Raw genomic sequence first — 23,272 nt, 5'->3', positions numbered from 1 at the left:
TAAGCCTACAAAAAGTCAGTCTGCTTTTTATTATCACCATGCATCACCAATTCTAAGAAAAATGCCTGGGTGCCCTGCCAGGGCAGACTGTTCCCCCCACAGTGCCCTTGGTCTGGCAGGGATTACATCTGTTTTATTCACTGTTTTACCCCATGCTCCAACTATAAAAATGGCTGTTTAATTTAAAGTATTTCCTCCAATTTTTCATGTATATGATTTATCTTTTCATATGAACTTTCACATTAATAATATGTCTTCCTACTCTGTGTGAGTGCATGTGTGGGCATGTGTGAGTGCATATCTGTGTGTACATGTGAGTACACGTGTGTGTGCACGTGTGAGTACATGTGTGAGTGCATGTGTGTGCACATGTGTGAGTGCACATGTGTGCATGTGTGTGCACTATGCAACTGTGTGTGTGTGTGAGTGCATGTGTGTGCACGTGTGTGAGTGCACATATCTGCATGTGTACTGTGTACTGTGCAAGTGTGTGTGTGAGTGCATGTGTGTGCACATGTGTGCATGCTGTGCATGTGTGTGTGCATGTGCACTCCATAGTGCTCCAGTGGGGAGATTGTGACAGGCACTCAATAAATACTTGATCAAGGTCAGTTAGGGTTTGTAGCCACCATCTAGAAGTTGATACAGGAAAGAGTTTTGGAAGAAATGTTGTCAATGAGTATAGTTGCCCAAGAAAATCATTTCATGATAGGGCAGTCAAAAACAAGGCAAATAAGATGCCACTCCTCCCCTCCAGCTCTGTGCTGGCAGACTGCAATGATCTGACCCTTTCATACCCCTCCTCTGCTGCTTTAGATATAGAGATACTTTTTTGAGAACCTACCCTGAGCCAGGCACCATGCTAACCCTTTGCATGTGTGTCTCATTTAACCTCCACGACTCTCATATGAAAACGCACCATCATTGTCCTTAATCCTCAGGCAATAAAACCGAGGCTTGGCCGGGCACGGTGGCTCACGCCTGTAATCCCAGCACTTTGGGAGGCCGAGGCAGGTGGATCACAAGGTCAGGAGTTTGAGATCAGCCTGGCCGGCATGGTGAAACCCCGTCTCTCCTAAAAAAAATACAAAAATTTAGCCGGACATGGTGACACACACCTGTAATCCCAGCTACTTGAGAGGCTGAGGCAGGAGAATTGCTTGAACCTGGCAGGTGGAGGTTGCAGTGAGCCGAGATCGTGCCACTGCACTCCAGACTGGGTGACAGAGCGAGACTCCGTCTCAAAAAAAAAAAAAAAAAAAAAAGAAAAAAGAAACCGAGGCTTGATGAGGTTAAATAATTCACTCGTGATTATTCATCTGATAGTTAGTCAAGCTGGAGTCAGATGGTCTACCACCAGAGGTTATCCTCTAAATAACAGGGTATTTTAAATACAGACCATTCTAATCAAATTACTTATTATTATGAGTCATTTCATCTTGCACAGATATCCTTAGAATCAAGGAGTATCAGATAACGTTTTAGCCCAGTCTTCTTCTTCAGGCTTTCTCTTATTCTATCAGTTTGAACTCAGAAGTCAAACCAGTCACCGAACTCAAACAGTTTTTAACAAGCTCTTCTCACAGAACTGCACGTACTCTCTCACTCCCTTTCGCAGCATCACAGTACAGCCTATCAGCCCCACGAGAGTGATGGTAGAACCAAGACATGCAGCTGGTAACTGACTCCTAATTCATTTGCCATCCAAACCCAATAAGCCAAGTCCTAAGTTAAACCCATAATATTAGATGCTTAAGCTCTAACACTAGAATGAAACAAAATGAAACCTGCAGTTGATTCCTTCACAGATCTAACACGTCTGTTTCCCCTCCTGTAACGTCCCCTATTCAAACACCGGTGTCCTCAGCTAGTTCCCTCCTACCCCTATACCAGATCTCAAAGCCTAAAGTTCATTATATCTACCCCTACTAAGCACACTGACTCAAACCAAACTGCATTAATTTAGTCTGTCTTGAAGATTTACTAGTCTCTTTTCTTTTTTTTTTTTTTTTTTTTTTTGAGACGGAGTCTCGCTCTGTCGCCCAGGCTGGAGTGCAGTGGCGCGATCTCGGCTCATTGCAAGCTCCGCCTCCCGGGTTCACGCCATTCTCCTGCCTCAGCCTCCCGAGTAGCTGGGACTACAGGCGCCCACAACCGCGCCCGGCTAATTTTTTTTTTTTTGTATTTTTAGTAGAGACGGGGTTTCACCGTGGTCTCGATCTCCTGACCTTGTGATCCGCCCGCCTCGGCCTCCCAAAGTGCTGGGATTACAGGCGTGAGCCACCGCGCCCGGCCTACTAGTCTCTTTTCTAGAGCCTTGCCTTCTCTACACACATATACATATAATGCTTGTTTTCCTTTTTCATTGCAATTTCAGGGTTTTATGCTTCCCCTAAGTCTCTCCAATCTCCCTCTCTCAAAGCAGCATTGCATACCTGGACATTTCCTAGTACGTCTCACCACCGTAGCTCAACTGTGTACCAAGTGGGTAACTGGCTGGCTAACCCAGGAAATCACAGAGGACCTTAGCCTGCTCCTCCTAAGCAGACAGCTATCCCAGACTCTACCGTAAGGAAATAAAGAGTTAAGGGCAATTTACAGAAACCTTCACATGTTGACAGGACTGGCCTCAGCTCTGCATACATGCCTATACATGCTCATACATGAATAATACGTCCCAAATGGGGCCCATGGCCAAATAAGTTTGAGGAACCCTTCATTCCATTGCTCTTCCCTAGTTGCACATTAGCACATCGAAGGCACTGAGAAGTCCTGCAGTAAAAACACTTATGTAATTTAGTTTAAGCCAGTGAGTCACAAGCTAATTTATTGACCATGGAACTTTTTTTCCTCACAGCATCTAATAGGACAAGATTTTCATAGAGCATTTGTTCCTTTTTCACAAGGCCAATAATTCAATGTTTTAATATATTTAAGATCTGAAAATCTGCCTATGAGATTTAAACTAGCTCTCAGAAATTTGCAGCCCAATGGTCTCTTAGATTTTTGAGATAAAGGGTTGCCACTGATATCTTTAGAAGACACACACTGTAGGCAACATGGTAGAGGGGAAGTAACATGATTGGTAGTAAACCCAGGTCTGAATCCCACCTCTAGTATCCAGGCAAAAATAAAAAAACAAAAAACCCTACATACCAGTGCTGTTGTGATATGAAACTATGAAATGAAACTAACCTGCATAAAGACCCTGGTATTTAGAAATACTTAAAACTTGGAGTATTTGAACAGGTTGTACAGTTCTAATGATCATTGAACTAGCCCAATGTCCCTGTGGTCATGGAATAGCTGTGTTTCTGCTTGTTCTCACTCAGATTTTATTGCAGTTCACTTAACTGCATGCATCTGAGCATTTTTTTAATCAAGTAATGACAGGTTATCTGATCATAGGGCTCTCCTTTAATGAACATGAACTCTGACAATCTTTATGAACTATGGCACAGATCTACTCTGAGTCACACCATTTGGTAGATAATTTTAGACACATTTCATGTATTTCCCTGAGATTCACATTCCTTTAAAATATCAATTAATCTAAAAGCTTCATGTGGAAGAAAAGGCGTGTTTCTAGAGCCAGGCAGATTTTTATCTCAGCTTTGCAGTGTCTTGACCTATGGAGAGTTACTTAACCTCTCTGCACCTTATCCTCTTCATCTGTAAAACATAGATAATATACCTATTTGGAAGAGCTTAGAGAACGAGATGTATTACATCAAATATATAATTAAATAAGTGAATATATGAAGGGCAAAGAATGCCCAACACTTAGTAAATGCTCAACAATAGTAACTTCCTCTTCTACCTCATCTGCAAGCCCTGTCACCTGCCTCAAAGGTAGAGAGTGAAGCCTCCTGGGCAAACCAGTCCTGAATCTCAATAGCAAGGGGGAAGCCTATAGGCAAATATTTCTGGTCTGGTAGGAAAGACCATCATTTTCATGGAGACTAAAATATAAGGCAGATTTTGGACCTCCCAGGTAGCTCAGAACACAATACCCCAAAGTACGGTGCCTTGGCATGCTAAGTACTTTGAAATGAAGGAGACTGGAAGGACCTCAGAAGCAAGGTATCTCTGACCTTCCCCTGTCCTCCTGCCTCTCATGCCCTTTTCTCCCTCAAAGCAAATCACAGAAACCATAATTCTTCTTCCCCAAGATGGTTCATAGATACTAGAACTCCTCCCCGTAAAGCGAGCCATAAAACCCAGAAAAGTCACTGTCTCCCTTCTATCTCATTCCAAAGGGACTCTCATTCCAAAGAGACCCTACCCCACAGCTTGGAAGAAGCAATGCTACACAGAGAAGCCAAGAAAAATCTGAACAGACCCTGCTGGGTTTCCTCCCTCAGTCTGTTACCATTAGATCACACCCTTTTGTCCACTTACATTTCTACACAGCTGTTCATTCCTCATTGAACCCAAGCATAAAAATAAAAATAGTTTTCCCTGAGTCTCTGCATTTCATTTCTGAACACTCCTGCATCACATAAAACTTTAATTAAGTAAATTTTTTATGCTTTTCTCTTGTTAGCCTGTCTTTTGTTATAGGAGCATTGGTTGTGACCATTATGGTGGACAAGGAATGGTATCATACATTTCCATCCCTATAAAAGACAGCTCTTCGATGAAGACCTTTGTTCACTTTTCCCTCTAAACAGCTAAAGGTCTTTCTATTAGTTATAAAAAGTAGTCTAGATGATTACACAGAACCCAGGTAGAATCAGTGGAACCTTCACTTAAGGAGAAGACACTTAGAGGAGAGAGACTATACAACTTTTGGCAGGTTGCTTCCAGGTCAGAGAAAAGGATATATCCATGGTCCACAATTCATACAAGTTACTGCGATGTAGTGAAAGGAATGTGAGGGCAGGCACAGGGGCAATTAGTATCTGAGTTCAGCCCATGCAGTGCCTAGAACAGAACAGCCAGCTCAGAGTGTGGGCTCAGACATTTGGCAACCTACTAGCTGTGTGTGTGTGTGTGTGTGTGTGTGTGTCACTTCCTTCAAAAATGTTGAATTCAACTTCTTCCCACAATTTGTTGCCAAGGAAGTTTCTGTTGGCAGAGAATAATAAGAGCCAGGTACCAGAAGTATACGCATACAGGTTTCTCCATTACTATTGAAGATTCAGGCCTGGTTTCACTCTCTGTCTTAGGAGGGCAGGGGCATTTGCAGGTATGCTGACGTGGGCTCAATAACAGAATGGAGATGACAGTGACAGTGGAGGGCCAGTGAACTTGGAGTCAAATCAATAGAACTTATCCAATATAAGCAACAGAGAGAAAAAATATTGAAAAAAAATGAACTGAGCCTCAGTGACCTGTGCAAACTATCAAAGGGCTAACATTTGAATTTTTGGAGTTCTAAAAGGGAAAAAGAAAGACATTGGTAAAGAAAAATAAATGTTAAAAAAAACAATGGCAGGTTGGGTGAGGTGGCTCATGCCTGCAATCCCAGCACTTTGGGAGGCCGAGGCAGGCGGATCACCAGGTCAGGAGATTGAAACCATCCTGGCTAACACGGTGAAACCCCATCTCTACTAAAAATACAAAAAATTAGCCAGGCATGGTGGTGGGTGCCTGTAGTCCCAGCTACTCAGGAAACTGAGGCAGGAGAATGGTGTGAACCTGGGAGGTGGAGCTTGCAGTGAGCTGAGAGCATGCCACTGCACTCCAGCCTGGGTGACAGAGCGAGACTCTGCCTCAAAAAAAAAAAAAAAAAAAAAAGGCTACAAATTTCGCAGATGTGGTAAAAACTATACACTTACAGATTCAAATTTGATCAAATCCCAAACAGTATAATACAAAAAAATGCTCATACCTAGAAACATATAATCAAACTGCTGAATATCAAAGATAAAGAAAATATCTTGCAGATGGAGAAGAATGATATATTACATACAAGGGAACAATGATTCAAATAGCTTTTTATTTTTCATCAGAAACCATGGAGGCTAGAAGGCAGTGGGTCAACATTTTTTAAATGCTGTGGAAGGAAAAAACCCTAATGACCAAGTATTTTATATTCAGCAAAAAAATGTCTTTTAAAAAGGAAGTTGAAATTCAGTGGAGGAAAACTAAGAAAATCTATCACCAACAAATCTGCTCTAAATGAAATTCTAAAGGGATTTCCTAAGGTTGAAGAAGAATGATACCAGAAAGAATTGTGGAACTTTCCAAATGAAGGAGACCAACAGAAATGGTAAATGCTTGTGTCAATATAATAGCCTATTTTTTCTCTTCTTAAGTTCCTCAACATATATATGAACGTTGAAACCAAAGATTATAGCATTGTCTTACAGAGTTTTGAATATATATAGATGCAATACACATGATAGCTACAATATAAAAGAGAAAGGGGACTTTTATGGCTATAAGCATTCTAGTTTTCATATGAAGTGGTAAAATATCTTTAAACTGACTGCAAGAGGTTAGGTATGTAGATTGTTTTCCCTCGAGTTACCTCTGAAAACAAATCCATATAAAGAGTCTAAAAGGCAATTAATATATTAAGACAGAATACTAAAAATCTTCACACAATTTAAAAGAGGGCAGAAAAGGGGGAAAAGAAGTACACAAAGCAGAGGGGATGGACATTTTTAAAAAGAAAAAGAGAGACTCAAATCCAAACATATCAATAATTAATTTAAATATAAATTGTCTAAGTTGAAACAGAAATTGTCCAATTAGATAGGGAAAAATACCCAATGATATGCTGAATAAAACAAAACTAATTTAAATTTTATGCTATATATAGGTTAAAATTAAAGGATGGCAAAAATATATAACACAAATACTAACCAAAAGAGAGCCGAAACTATTCACAATAGCAAAAACATGGAATCAACCTAAATGTCCATCAATGATAGAATGGATAAAGAAAGTGTGGTAAGATACACCATGGAATACTATACAGCCATAAAAGGAATGAGATCATGTCCTTTGCAGGGACACAGATGGAGTTGGAAGTCATTATCCACAGCCAACTAATGCAGAAATGGAAAACCAAACACCACATGTTCTCACTTATAAGTGGGAGCTGAATTATGAGAAGACATGAACACAAGGGGGAACAACATACACTGGAGCCTGTTGGGGGCCCCAGGTGTGGGGGGCAGATGGAGATCATCGGGAAGAATAGCTAATGGATGCTGGGCTGAATACCTAGGTGATGGGATGATCCTTGCAGCAAACCACCTAGGCCCAAGTTTACCTATGTAACAAGCCTGCTCATCCTACGTATGTACCCCTGAACTTAAAATAAAAGTTGAATAAAAGAAAAAAAAAAGAGAGCTGGAGTGGCTGGATTAATATCAGACCAAATAGACTTCAGAATAAGAAAAAGGAGATAAAAAGGAACATCACTCTGCTAAAAGATTACGTTTACCAGAAAGACAAAACAATACTAAATGTGTTCACATTTAATCACATAACTTTTCAATTCAATACAATTTTGCTTTCGCAAAATCCAATAGAACTGAAGGAGAAGTAGAAACATCCACAATCACACTTGAAGACGTCAACATTTCTGTCATTGTCATAGATAAAGTAAGTAGAAAGCAATCAGCAAGGATATAGAGGACCTGAACAAGAATGTCAACCAACTTGACCTAACTGATATTTATAGAATACTATCCAACAACAGCACAGTGAGTATTCTTTCAAGTGCATATGTAACATTCACCAAGATAGATCATATTCTTGATCATAAAGCAAACCTTAACAAAATTTGAAATCATACAAAGGATGTTCTCTGTTCATAATGGTATTAAACTAGAAACCAGTCACAGAAAAACATATGGAAAATTTCCAAACATTTGGAAATGTAGTTCCAGCAACCCATGAGTCAAAGAAAGTCAAATAAAATTTCTCAAAAGAAACTTTGAAAGTATTTTGAACTGGAAAAAAATATATATATATAGTATATCAAAAACTGAGTGAGGCAGCTAAAGCCACATAGAGAGGGAAATGTATAGCATTGAATGCTTAAATCAGAAAACAAAGAATAACCTCAAATCACAAACTCCATTTCCACGCTAAAGACCTAGAAAAATAAGAGCAAACTAAACCCAAATTAAGCGTAAGGAACAAAATAATAAAGATAAGAGTAGAAGTCAGTGAAATTGAAAACTAACACAATAGAGAAAATCAATGACATCAAAAGCTACTTATTTGAATGAATCAACAAAACTGATAAATGTCCAGATTGATTAAGGATAAAAGAAAAAAGAAACAAACTACCAATATGAAGAACAAAAGAGGGAATATCACTACAGACTCTTCAGAGATTAAAAGGTTAATAAAAAATACTATAAATAACTCTATGGCCATAAATTTAACAACTCAGATAACATTGATCAATTCCTTGAGAAAAAAGTAAAACAAACTAACTCACTTAAGTAGAATGAGATACCATAAATAGCCCTGAATCTACTAAATAAATTAAATTTATATTTAAGACCCTCCAACAAAGCAAAGGAACAGATTATTTTGCTGATTAATTCCACCAAACATTTAAGCAAGAAATAAAGCCAATTCTATACTACCTCATCCAGAGAATTTAAGTGAGGGAAACATTTCCAAAGGAATTTTAAAAGGGTATAGTTGCTGTGATACTAAACCCAGAAAAAATAATATATAAAAAAACAAAACTGCAGATCAATATTCTTATAAACATAGATGCAAAATGCTCAACAAAATTTTACCAAATTGAATCCAGCATTATATCAAAAGATAACATATCACAATTAAATGAGGTTTATTTCAGGAATACAGGGCAGTTCATTAGTCAAAAACTAAGTGAAGTAATCCATTATATTAACAGATGGGAAGAAAAAAACATATAATTAATAAATACACAAAAAATTGACAAAATTAAACATCCATTTATAATAAAAATTATCAGCAAACTAACAGTGGAAGAGAAGCTCCTTAAGCAAATAAAGGACATGGTTAAAAAAATGTATCACTAACATTACACTTAATGATAAAACCTAAATGCTTCCTCTCCAAGGTCAGGGACAAGGCAAATATGTCTAGTCTCACTACTTCTTTATTCAATACTATAGCTGGGTCTTACCTAGTTCAGTAAGGCAAGAAAGTGTCAAAAGATATACAGTTTGAAAAGAAAGACATACAACTGTCTCAATTTGCAGATAACATGACTGTCAACATAGAAAATCCCAAGAAATACATATTTTAAAAAGTTATTAGAATTAATACATGACTTAAGACTGTAAGCCCAATATATGAAAATCAATATTTCTATATACTAATGATGAATAATTGGAACTAAAAATTGAAAAAAACATGATGTTCAAAGAAGAACATGAAATATTTAGGAAAATATGTGCAGTATTTTTATGTTGAAAACTATATAACACTGATGAAAGAAATCAAAGAAGCCCTCAATAAATAGAGAGATATACCATGTTCATAGATTGGAAGGCTCAATTTTATTAGAATGTCAAGTCTTCTTGGATAGATCACTAGGTTTGATAAAAATTTAATCAAAATCACAGACGAATTGTTTAAATATTGACAAGCTAATTCTAGTATTTATGTGGGAAGTCAAAGAAACTAGAATAGCCAAGACAATATTGAAACAGAAGAAAAATTCAGAGGACTTACACTATATGATTTTAAGGCTTATGATAAATTGCCTGTGTACAGTAATAAAGATCATATATAGTAATCAAGATAATGTTGTGTTGGCAAAATGATAGGCACATAGATCATGTAAAGGAATAAAGAGTCTAGAAATAGACCCACATATTTTTTGTCAATTGATTTTTTTACAACTGTGCAAAGGCAATTTAACGAAAGAAAGTTATTCAACAAATATTCTGGGATAATTGGACATCCATACACAAAGAAACTAATATCAATCTATATCTCAAGCCTTATACAAAAAAAAAAAAAAAAATTCAAAATGGATCACAGACCTAAATGCAAAACTCTAAAACTTTTAAAAGAAAATCTTTGGGAATTTGGATTAGGTAAAGTCTATATTTCTTAGCTATAAACCATAAGCCATATAAGAAAAATTCAATAAATTGGACATCATCAAAATTAAAACTTTTGCTCTGAGAAAAACACTGTTAAGATTATTAAAACATAAGTGACAAACTTGGAGAAAATATTCATGAATAACACACCTAACAAAGTTTTTACATCCAGAATATCTAAAAATTTTTCTAAACTTAAAGAAAACAACCCCAATTTTTAAAAATGAACAAAAGATGTGAATTAACGCTTCACCAAATAAAATGTATAAATGGTGAACTACTACATGAAATGATGTTCAACATCATTAGTTATTAGAAAAATGCACATCAATACACGATACATCACTACAAACCAATTAGAATGCTACAATAAAAACAATTTTAAACTCATAATACCCAAGAACTGGCAATAAAGAGAAGCAATTGGATATCTCATGCATTGCTACACAAAGTGGTACCACCATTCTACAAAATGTGGATATTTCTACAGTTAAGCTTACACTTACAACATTATATAGCAGTTCTTATCCTAAGTACTTATCATAGAGAAATTTAAACGACTGAGCACACAAAAACACATACATAAATATTTATAGAAGCATGATTTATAATTGCCACAACTGGAAATAATTAAAATGTCCTTGAACAGATAAATGGCTAAACAAACTGTTGTAACCACTTAAAGATATCTTTCTCTGTAATAAAAAAAGGAATAAAATATTGATCAAAGACATTATGCTAAATGAAAGAAGGCAGACTCAAAGTGTTATATACTGTATGATTTCCTTTATGTCACATTCTGAAATAAATCAAAACCATAGGAACAAAAAACAGACCAGTGGTTACCAGAGATCAGGGTAGATGGTGAGTCTGACCACAAATGAACAGCATAGGGAAATTTTTCAGTGTTGTGTGTTATGATAAAGTGGTTATATTACTATGAACCTGTCAAAACTCATAGAAATTTATACAAAAATTTGAACTTTAGTAGATGTAAATTAAAAATAAGAAAGGCTAGAGTGCCTATGTTAACAGCAGAAAATAAGAGCAGAAATCAATGAAATAGAAAACAAAAAAATAAGAATTTAACTTTAACCAAAAGCTAGTACTTTGAGAGATTAAGAAAACTGATAAACGTCATGCCAGATTAACCAAGAAAAAAAAAGACACAAGTTGCTGGCATCAAGAACAACAAATGAATCATCACTATAGATCCTACAGACATTAAAAGTATGAGGGAATATGAAGAATTTTATGCTGATGAATTTGACAACTTAGTTGAAATGGACAAATTCATTGAAAGACACAAACTGCCTAAGCTGATTACTATCAATAGATAACCCGAATAGTTCCACATCTATTAAATATACTGAATTTGCAGGTGGAGGTGAGGAATGAGTGGAATTTCTCATAAAGAAAATTCTGCACTGGTGATATTTGTCAAAGATCCATAGACATAATAACATCAACTCTACCCAAGTTCTTTTGGAAAACAGAAGAGGAGGGAACACTTCTTAGCTCATTTAATCATTTCATAATATTTTAAACATCAACTAGAGAGCAGTGCTCCCATTACTTACAAGGCCCCCAAATCAAAGTCATTGCCCAAGAATTCCTCCAACAGACTTGTGTCCAGGGCTAGGTTCTCCAGAGTACCATTGGCTCCCTGAGCTGCAAAGGCAAATTGAAAATCTTGAGAACCATGAAGATTTCAGTATGGCCAATAGTTAAAAACATTGACAAATCTCTAAGGTCAGGGACTGTGTCTTTCTTACTGTATACACAAGGATCAATAGAATGGAAGAGGTCCAAAGTAAACATTTATTCAACGGGTGGATGGATGGAAGGATGGATGGCAGTTTTGTTGGTTGGCCAAATTATTTCCAGTTAAGTTCAACAAGAAGTTCAATATCTTGTTTCACATTTTTTTTAGACCTGCCAACAGGTAACAAAATAGTTCTGTCCTTTTCCTTGGTTTACAAAATGAAAATAAATGTACTAGTTTCTTACTGACTTCTCAGTGCCTTACACCAGGAGGATAATAATGTCCTGTTATGACTGATGTTAATGTTGATTCCTTGGTTAAAGTACTGTCTGCCAGCTCTCCTCACTGTAAAAGCTTTCCTTTTGTAATTTGTGGGGAGATACTTTGAGATTCTACATACATACTGTTTCTCATCAAATTTTTACCCAATAGTTTTAGCGTCTTTTGATGACCATAAGTATTTTAATACAAAAAAATGAAAAACAAAGTGAAATATTTTCTGTTTTGGTTTAAGCCTCGGTATTCAGCAAAAAAATTTTTTTTCAACTTTGATTTTAGAAATAAAGGGTTCATGTGCAAGTTTATTCCATAGGTATATTGCATGATGCTGAGATTGAAAGTATGGATCCCATCATCCAGGTAGTAAGCATTTATAGTCATTTTTTTCCAGTCCTGAATCTAATCCAGAATAGCATAATGCATTGGGTTATCATGTCATATCAAAGAGTACAGGCTAGTTGTTTATAAAATGTCCCTCAGTTTTAGTTTGCCTATTATCTTACGGTTAAATTCAAATTGTATATGTTTGACAAGAATATTACTTAAGTAAGGTCCATTCAATGAAATATTATGCAGCCATTTAATAAATTTTACAAAGTCTCAAGAGAAGAAAGTGGGTTGCAAAATCTTGTACCCAGTGAATAAAAAACATGTGAGTGAAAAAGGGATATTTACCAACAAGATGTACAAAAGTAACATAAATATTTTGTTGCAACAATAAACAGACCAATATTTTGAGCATAATGAAGTCCAGAAATAAACCCAAAGATATTTATGAGAATTTAGTTTGTGATAAATGTATCATTTTATGTCTATGAAAAAAAGCTACGTTCTATACTAGAATCTCACTTCTACACCAAAATGAATTCCTAAATGTACGGAAGATTTAGATAAACCATAATATTACTAGAAGAAAACAGGTACATATTTGTGTATATTTTGGAAGGAGAAGACGACTCCTAAACCATGATAGGAATACCAAAAAATATACAGAAAAAAAGGTCTATAAATTTGACTACATAAAAATTGAATTTTTCAGAATACATGAAAAGCAAGGTTGAAAGGAAATGCTGCTTCTAAGGTTTTGGACTAATAATTCCCAAATCAAAGCTTCTTAATGATTGCCTGCATCTTACTCACTAGAAAAGGTTCATGAGGGCAAAAATCATAGTTGTCTTATTCGTCACTGTAACCTCATAATACTAAAGCTTTTTTCTTTTCTTTTTTTAAAGAGAGAGGGAGAGAAGTCATTGGAAGAATGAGGTAAATATTTTCTAGAACTCGAGTCAGCTAATGAGGAAGTATATGTGTCTGGATAACAAATGGATAGAAAAGCCACAGAGATGGAATCCAAAATGTTAATGGTGATTATCTTCAGTGATAGTGCTTTGTTTTGTTTTCTTTATACATCTGTTTTATTCTTTAAATGTATTACTTTTGTAATCATCAAGTTATATAAGAAATTCATCTCAGAGTAAGAATAAAATGATCTTTTTCTTTGAAAAAAACAATAGTTGCTGAATGAATGAATGAATATCTTCACTAGCAGGGACTGGATTGATGATCCTTAGTAAAGAGGTGACATAACTGGGGCATACACTTTCTGTTCTGTATGCCCTCCTTCCCCCATCCTTTCTGCAGTTTCTGAGCAGAAGAATACATTAGCACCCAACAACAAAAGGGCCTTGAAATGTGAGTTTCCTTCAGAGTCCTCTGACTAAGCCTTTGTCTTACCGCAGCAGTTTGAGTGGCACAAGAACCTCCCACCCCACCAGAGAATCACCAAAGAATTGTAGCTCCTGACTGCCACTAGTTGATAGTCAATAGACAATATCTAAAAGCCAGCATCCAAGGGTTAAGCTAAGGCGAGGAGTTTATTTGTGCTGAATGCAGAGGAGAGCCAGTTTTGCTGGAGTCAACTGCTCTCTAAGCTGCCACGGATAAACAAATGCACTCAATCCCATCATTTAGAAGAGTGTCAAGAGCACCGCATGATGCAGGTATTATCTTTGGCAATTCCCAATCGCCATTCTGTGAGGTACACTTTGTTCCGTGCTTTGCTTTGCTAGAGGATTATAGTACTCACATCTGTAGAACCTGAAAATTTTTTTTCACCTTTCCCAACAGTGGAAAGTGATAAAGTTTTTCTTTCATCTTATTAAAATCTGAAATAGATGATATTGAATGATGAAATTGAATGAGGTCTTAATAAATTTTGTGGGTTTTTTCCAGGTACAGTTTAAATATATAATAGTTCTGCTTTCTATCCCCCACCCCAATGCCCCTCAAGTTTTATGCTGGCTTCATAAGAATTTGCAGGCTTTTCTTCTTTCTCCACATTCTAGAATTGTGAAAATTGTGGAGGAGACATCACCAACTCAATTTGTTGACATGAGCTAAGACGAAAATGAGTGGCATACATCCCACATGCCTCCTGGATTCACAGGAGAGATTCCTGGAGATTTAGATGGTCAGAAATGACCTCATAGTGGAGTTAAGTCTTGAGCTGGACTTTGAAGAAAGGCTGGGATGGACAAGACATCTTCATTCTTTCATTGATTCAACCACAATTTACTAAGGACCTACCATGTGCCAAGCATTGCACAAGGTTCTGGGGACACAGCTGTGGAAAAGAAGACAAGAACCCCTTAGAGGGCTTGCATTCTAAGGGAGGGAAAGGAGGCGACATTGGGGGTAGGGTAGGACACACATGACATATAAAAAATAACAAATACAAGGTATTTTCAGAGAATGAGGAAAACAAAACAGGCTGGTATAATAGACTGTGATGGAGCAAGCGCTTTTCTATGCGGACTCCTCTCTCAGGAGGGAGCCATGCAGAGACCAAGGGCAGAGCGTGCCAGGTGGAGAAAAATGGCAGTGGCAAGAAACAAATCATCCAATGGGTTAGAGCATGGGAGCATGGGCATAGGACAGGAGGGCAGAGCAATAGGAAGCTTTTGGAGAGTGACATCATATACTTTATGTTTTCGAAGGTCATTCTGGTGGCTTGTGGGAAGATTATAAGGGTACAAGAAGAGAAGGGAGATCAATTTGAATACTTCTGCAGTTATCCAGGGACACTCGGAGTTGGAATTTCTCACTCTGGGCCAAGCAAAACAATAAGCACTTTGCTTATGTGATCTTATTTAATCTTCCTAACAGCCCTAGAAGGTGGCCATCAATACTACTCCCAGTTTACAGAAAAGGCCAAGTGATTACACAGGTTACCCAGCTTGTCCAAATCACACAGCATGTAAGTGGCACACAGGGAAGCCAACCCAGGCTACTGAGCCTGCTCTCACCACTGCCTTATGCTCCACCGCCTCGTGCTCCGCCGCCTCCCCAGCAATGCCCGCCAACTGAGGAAGGACTGACTTGCTTCTACTGCTTCACTGGGCTTTGGGCAAACCGACTGCTAACAGAAGCAGATGGAGGGAGGAATCTGTTTAGTTTTCCCCTGAAGCCCCTGCTGGTGTCCCATCTGCTTTATATAGCACCCTTCACTCTCCCCTCCACACACCCCACACAATTCCTCAGGTAGAAATAGGAGGTGGCCCATAGATTCTAAGACCTGACTTCTATGTCACTTGCTTGATATCACCCACCGGCCCCCACCCACTCCCCCAGGTAGAAATAGGAGATGGGCCACAGCTCTAGGACCTGGCTGATGTGGCTTTTGCCCAAGCACCTTAACGAATCAGGAGAGATGATCCCTGCAGTAGCTGGCTTCCTCTTGGACTCCAAAATCCTATCTGTGTTTTCCAAATCCAAAGGAAATTACTCAAAAAGATAAATCCACAGTGTCACATAAAATTGTTTTCAGGAGGTTTTACACACAGAGAACAACTCTCAAATGGCTCCTAAAATAAATCTCATGCTTTTAAAAATAAACGTTTTGCTCTAAATGTTTTTAACACTTGTTTATAACACCCAAGCCTGCCAAGAGGGCACCCGTAAGCATCCTATCCCCCATCAGGGAGGCTCAGTTTGAAATCAGGTTCCACTCTTTACTTCTGTAGCTAGGAGGGGCTGCCACAGTTTTGCTTACAAAGGGAAAAGCTGCCTAGGCCTCCTGGGTGTGTCAGAGAAACTGTCCCCGTACTGCTTTTGTAAAGCAAAGCCCTTCCTTACCCTAATTCTCTGCATCCCTTTCCAGGGGCAGCAAGAGCTGTAAGACAGTAAGATGTCCTGCTGCTCTTGGCCTTTGGCAGACAATAAAAATGCACTTGGTTATGAAGATGAGTCCATCAGGGAGTACTACAAACACACCCAAGTTGCATCCACAGGACCTACTAAAAAGTCTACATATGCCTATGGGGCTTCTCCAAGGGCGTGAGCAGGGAAGACACAGCAAAGACCTTGCTTTCAGGACTCCCTGCCTTCTCCATTCACCACCTGCCAGTCCTATATAAATATCTTTTATTTCCATCCAACAGCTTTCTTCATCGCTTTCCCCAACACTGATAAGGCCCTCTTCTTGATTTATTCTTTCACACTTGGTGCCACACAGTGACGCCCAGAGTATTCAGACAACTGGCAAGATGACAAAATTTGTTCCAACAACTCTAGCTGTTTAAATGATTTTAAAAATAATAATGAGGGTCTCCCAAACGGTTGCTTTCTGGATTTAAACATAAAGATAGTTTCCCTCTGACATGCCAGTGTTCATGAAAAACTGGAGTGGAAATGTTAATAGATATTTCAAAGAAGAAGAAAGAGGAGAGGAAGAAAAGAAGATGGAGGAGATGAAGAGAAATAAAATACTCCCCTTCTCTCATTTGCTTAGAATACTTTGGCCTTGAAAAATCCATTAAATGTAGTACTGGATCTAAAATCTAATGTTGGTGTGTAGAGACACAATCAGTCCAGAGTTAGAGAAGTAAGGATGACATTTTCTTAGAGATATTACCAATCATTAATTGACTAATTGCTTTATTCTTTTACTTACACATTTACTTAGTGTTCACTCTGTGTCCTGAAATAAAATAAGAAATAAGCTCACGGTCCAGTGAGGGACAAGAAAATCAGCTATAGCAATGCAAGGTATTAAGTAATGATAAACGTGTGCTTGGATACTATGGGAGTCTTTTAATTAGGCTGGCCTTGGGTGAGCCAAGGACTTCCTATCAGTGACACCTGAGAGGGCTTTTTAAGGTTAAGTACGGATTCACTAGGTGAAAGATGATAAACATCCTAGGAACACAAAAGGCACGGGCAAATAAATTCAAATAATCAACAGCAGGACTCTGTGGAAACGTGCCCATAGTCTGACCACAGCCAGGAGGCAGGTGAAGAAGATGGTAGAGACTGAGAGCCACACCATTCCTGGACCCCACTGCCAGCTGTATGTGCTTTTATTTCAACCACTATAGCAATTATGTATCGTGCATCTCTTTCTCTCTGCTCAATTCTAAGCCTTTCTAGGGCAAAAACTTTTTTTTATTGTACAGATCCTAAGCATCTAGAACAGGACTTAAAACATTATAGCTATTCAATAACTGTTGACCTTGTTAGGTGAGTAAATAAAGCTTTGAATGAGTAGATGTAATTATGAATGGTGGAAAGTGTATTATGATAAGAACTTTATCTTGAAAATGATAGAACCATTGAAAAACTTTAAGCAGGAGAGTGATGTGATTAGGTTTATAATTCTGAAAGATCATTTAGCCTGCAGTTGGGAGACTGGACTGAAGCTGGGCAAGACTAGTTTAAAGAGACTAGTCAAGGACATTGCCAACATTAAACTTCCCATATTGCATTTCTTAACACAGTGGACATGTGATATGGGCCAGGCACAGTGCTAAGGGTTAGGGACCAAACACAAAGGCGCAATAGTAGTTAAGGACTCTGGTTCTATAGTCAGGCTAGGGCTTACATCCTTGCTGAGACTTAGCTGTGTAACCCAGGACAAGTTAACTAGCCTCTCAGTGTCTTTCTTTATTTACTTTCCTCATTTTCAAAATGAGGTTAATACACTACAAGCATCTACCTCATAGAGTTGTTGTGGGAATTAAATGAGATAATACATGCAAAGTGCTTAGCATAGGTCCCAGCTCACTAAATGCTACCCCTGGTCATTACCATTAGTTTCTGTGCTCAAGGAGTTTATAGACCAGTAAGAAAAACTGACATAAAAACATATCATAGCAAGATAATGTGACAACAGAGATGCACACAGGGCCTTGTGGGGCACTTTAATGACTCAACAGGAGCAAAAAGGTGCCAGGAAAAGCTTCTAAGAGCAGGGGTGAACAAGGCTACAACTATCAACAGAAATAGGTCTTAGGGCCTTGAATGCTGTGAAAGTCTGACCTGGTGCGGTGTGGTCAGGAAAGTGGAAGAATGTGCAGCGATGTGCTGGAGCCAGGTTGTACAAGCTTGTGCACATCTCTTCCAACTTCATATTTAATGTGATGTGAGTAGCTTGAAATCGGCCATAGTGAGATCATTTACACCATGGAAATGAGCAAACGCTACAAATCAGGGCTGCTTCCCGACTTTCCCTTTCCCCAAAACTAGGGAGTTGGTTATTACACATTTACCACATCACTGTATGTGACTAGTATTTGGGAGGATAAGCCATTGAATTTTGTGATTGACTGTAAGAAATCTAGGTGACTCCCAGTCCCTGTCTTGATGGTCATGCTGGTGACCTGAAATAGGAAATATGAGAGAATTGGATGAGGAGCCGGGGAAGGAGCATGAGTTTATCTGCATGGGGCCATGTACTCTTTTGTACTCTTGGAGACAGAAGTGAGCAGCAGGGCACTGCCCCCAAGAAAAACTCCACCTAACAACCTGGAATCCTGGGAATCTCCCAGTCTCCTAGTACAGATAGTCTTACATTGACCCGAGAAGAATCTAATCAGTTATTTCAAACAGAAGTAACATGACCCATTGTTGGAAATAATAACTGAATTAGAAGACTATCTCTGGCTGGACTTTAACATGACATGAATCACCTGGAATTTATTATGTGCCTGATAATTGAGAGATAAAATCAAAATTAACCTTTATTCAACTTGAGTAAATAAATAGTTCAAGCACATTGTGTAACAGGATGGCAACTCCCACATGGGTTTTCTAAAACTGTTACAGATGCAAAAATCTGGCAAAGATTGTCAAAAACTTGGCTGCTGGACTCTAAGAACAGCAGAAAACATCCAGGAACCTACATGTGTCTACCAAGAACTAGCCGTGCAAAAGGACTTCATTGCCTTTCCTGTTCAGCTGCCTGACTGGCAGATTAGGAGACTCTCAAAGGAAATGTATATCTTTATTTCAACTAGACACTAAATGAACTTACTCATCCAAAATTCATTGCATATGTAATGAAGAGCAGTGTGCAAGGCGTCAAGGATACAACAGTGAGCAGCACTAAGGCAGGAGAGGGGAGCACAGGGAAGTCAACAGGCAGGAACACTGCAGTGGGATGTCAGACCCAAGCAGACATTTAGAAGGAGCTTTTGATACAACTCGGGAGTAGAGAGGAGAAGTCAAAAATGGTTGCATTTGTAGCTAAGATGGAGAAATGTAGAGGAAATTATGCTAGAATCAGGTGAATTTGTACCTGGGAGAATAACTGTCCCCCCAGAGAGTTAAACTGAAGAAAATCCTAAAATTCAGCATAAAATTATTTGCTCTCATCCTTCTCAACAATGTTACTTGTAATTCAGAAAAATATAGAGAAGACAAACTGGACACACATTCAGACAGCCTGAAGGAAGTGGGCAAGGAACAATATAGTAGAAAACGTCAGACTCTAATCTTGACTGATTGCATTCATGACTGACTTTGGCAGGATGAGATTTAGTAGCTTAAGCATACAGGTTTGCATTGGTTTTTCTAGTTATGTAAATATAATATGGGCAAATTTGGTTTATGAATGAATAGATGACAAAGACACGAGTCTTTTAGTTTTGTCATAGGTTTTGAAAAGACAAGGAAACTAATGTAGAATTATAATAAAATATTGAGTACAGAACTAGGATAGTGCAATTCCTGCTTCTCTATGCACAGGTCGGATCTTGAGGATGTGGGACCCAGGTTTTAAAAGGAATGCTAACAAATAGTAGAGGATCCAGAGGAGATCCAGCAAGGAGCAAAAGAATCACAAGCTAAGCTATTTGAGAGACAATCAATGGAGAAGATTGATAATACTTGGTAAGTTTAGTGAACACTTATTATGTACCAATACTATGCTAAGAATTTTACATTTACTTTCTCATTTAATCCTCAAAACAGTTTTGTTCTATGAGATAGGTACTATGATTATCCCTATTTTTCAGAGAAGCTGTCTTAGTGAGCTTAACTATTGCTCAAGTTGCAATAACACAAGTGTCACTGCAGGGGCTCAGGTGTTTTCTACCATAACATAATGTACGTGTTCCTGAACAACCTTGCTTTCTGTAGAACTGCAAAAAATAGTAGAAGAATGTAGAGTTGAATAAAAACACTAAAAGTTAATAAAAACAATGACATATCTAATAAAAATTTAAGACATGCTAAATTATTATTAATATTGCTAAGTACTTCAGTAAATATTGGCATTTAACCTTTATTTAGAAATATTAGAAGGGGTTGCAAAGAAGAGTTGCAGTGCTGAATTATGAAGACCAAAGGGAAAGAGAGGGGGAAACTGAGATGATGATAACTAGTTTAAATCAGTTACAATCCATCTGACAGAGCTGGGTCAGAACCTGCTCTTTCTAGGTTCAAGGACTCTCCTCCTCTATCTGAAAAGATTTGGCTTCTGTTTGCAGGAAAGAAGGTGGGTGTGCCTGCTGATGTAGGCACAGTATATGTAACTTTAGTATATGTAACTCAGCCATATGTAACTTTAACATGCTATGGATCTACGTTCCTTTAACATTACAGTTACTGAAATGCCACATGAATCCATCCTTCACTGCTTTTTCACAAACTTAGGAATCACTCAGGGTAAAGAATAAATGATTGCTGGTTGGCTCAATGTCTTTAGAGAGCTGCCCTTGTGGCTTTGCACAGCTTCTCGTGAATAATCTGAAAATTGTAATGGGATTCAAACTAAGAAGGGAAAGTGACTAGCTCATTGCATCATGTAACCTCTATCATGGTAAAAGTATTTCAGGGTCTTTACTAGTACATTATCCTGTTCACACTTCTCCTTTTAAATTAGTGATTTGAAATATAAATTAAGCATGATCCTCTGGCCTTTCTGGAAGTCTGGGAATCAATTTTTTCAGCAGTTTGAGAAACCATACAGCTAAGCCTTTTCCCAGTCCTACAATGTGAGGATTAAACTTTTATGTTACATCCATTTTTTCTTCAACAATACACATTAATGTTAATATACAGAAGAATAAATAAAACTACCAAAAAGAAATAAAACACAATTGACTACATGTTAAGCAATATTAACTTTAGCCATAGAAGATAAATTTGGGAAAGAGAAGCTGACAATTTCTTTTAAATGACAGGAACCTGTCTCATAGAAATGAGTAATCTCATTGAGTTTATAACCAAGGTTTGGAAGAATTATTGTTCTGGTTTGGCCTATTAGAAAGTCTAATTTTGCCCAAGGCCAAAAAAGGAGGAGGCAGATGAAGAAGGAAAACAGAGGGGAGAAGAGGAGGAGGCAGGGGAGCAAGGGACAAAGCCTTTCAAAAGGAAGGACAGCTAAAGAGGAGACACCACCCACAGGCTCTGCAGGTGAGTTGGCTCACCTGGAATGTACAGTGTTAAATATTAAATCAACGTCCCCTGGGCTGACACTGCATGGCACAAGTTCAGCAAGATGTGACAAGAAAACTGCTCACCTATGGCTTTCAGGGGTGCCTGTCCTGCCCCAGCAATGCCTTTCTGTCCTCCCAAGTCAGGCAGAAAGGGAAAGGACAGTCCAATAGAGCACTGTCTGAGGGCCTAGTCTTCAGCCAAGTTGCAGGATAAAGAAGGAAATCCAGAAGACTTGGAATCCTGGAAAAAGGATTTGAGTTTTTTATTTATTGACTCAACACATACATTTGAGTGACTGCTATGTACCAGTCCCTAGGTGCTGAGGAAACAGGAATGAAGGAGGCATAGTTCCCTCCTTCCAGGTGTCCATAGGAGACAGACACAGAAAAAAGGCATTCATTACATACTTTGAAAGGTGAAGTGCAAAGTACTGTGGAAACACACTGGGAGCCCCTGGGGGAATGATGCCAAAGTCAGAACCTGGAGTGAACCAAGTTAACCAAGTAAACAAGGCAGGGAAGTGTGCTCCAGAAAGAGGGAGCCCCATGTGACCCAGAGGTAAGACGAGCATGAGACTTGGAAAACTGCAAGTCAGGCAGACCTGGGTTAAATTCTACTTTTACTTAACTTCTCTGGGCCTACTTCCTCATCTGGATAAAGGAGATGGGTTTTACCACCCTTAGAGAGTTGCTTGCAGATGAAACGTGATAACATATATGAATCTACTACTGGTGCATGGCACACAGTAAATGTGCATCCCTTTCTAATTCCTCCCCTGCTCTCTGCCTCCACTCCCCCGGAGACAGGGCTCAGAACAATGAACCGATTGTTGAACTCATGACACATCAGTTACATCCTAGCAGAAGGTTAGGAAAAGTCCGAAAAAATAGAAACTTTGACTCTGTCCTGAAGAGGTAGTGGGGTTGGGTAGCCAGCGGCCAGTTTGTGAGCAATTATACAATGGCTAGCGGTAAGTGAGGGGAGGATAGAAGGGAGGCGATTTTCCCAAATACTGATTATATTTATTGGCATCTCGCTCTAGAATACGGAAGCTAATGGGCCAATACATGTCTTTCCCTGCTCTTTCCCTCTAGGTAGGCGGAGTAGTGTGCAGATAAAAAGAGCGCTGAACTTGGAATGAAAAGACAGGGTCTTGCCTGAAATTTATCAGTCTGATTTTAGACACATCTGTCAATTTGTTAAGGCTCAATTTTTTTTTTTTAATGTGTGAAGGACAAACAAGTTGATGGAAATCCAAGAGTTTGTAAAATCTCAAACTCTATAAGCAAGCATAACACAAATGGCAGAGTGAGAAAGAAACTTTGAAGTTGGGTTAAGAATGAACTGGCAAAATAAACCCGTGTTAATATTGGTGGCTATCTATAGATTTTTGTTTCACAAAAAGCCAGCAAAGGGGAGGACAGGTCCTGAGCACTGTTTCACAGACCTCACCTCCTTACCACCAGTAAAGGTTACTTCAGATTCTCAC

The 23,272-nt window shown here is 38.4% G+C and overlaps 1 protein-coding gene across 7 annotated transcripts in view; it reads right to left on the bottom strand.

The window, feature by feature from the left end:
• MYRFL (myelin regulatory factor like) overlaps positions 1-23,272 on the bottom strand; it is a 116,098-nt gene that overhangs the window by 81,192 nt on the left and 11,634 nt on the right. For 4 of the 7 annotated variants that reach the window (XR_013401232.1, XM_077954717.1, XM_077954718.1 and 1 more), the window contains exon 2: positions 11,603-11,693. The exons of 1 other annotated variant lie outside the window; for it this stretch is intronic. Coding sequence is in view for 3 of the 6 variants with exons in the window: in XM_077954717.1 (XP_077810843.1) it covers positions 11,603-11,693 (91 nt within the window). In the remaining 3 variants the exon portion in view is untranslated. Of the gene's footprint in view, positions 1-11,602; positions 11,694-21,866; positions 22,024-23,272 lie in introns of those variants that run through there. 2 more of the 7 variants (XM_077954719.1, XM_077954722.1) reach the window with 2 other exon arrangements.

Source organism: Macaca mulatta, chromosome 11 (genome assembly GCF_049350105.2).
Source record: "Macaca mulatta isolate MMU2019108-1 chromosome 11, T2T-MMU8v2.0, whole genome shotgun sequence".
Classification (NCBI taxonomy): Eukaryota; Metazoa; Chordata; class Mammalia; order Primates; family Cercopithecidae; genus Macaca; species Macaca mulatta.
Note: the sequence above shows the minus strand (reverse complement) of the source record. Positions and strands in the feature narration are given on the sequence as shown.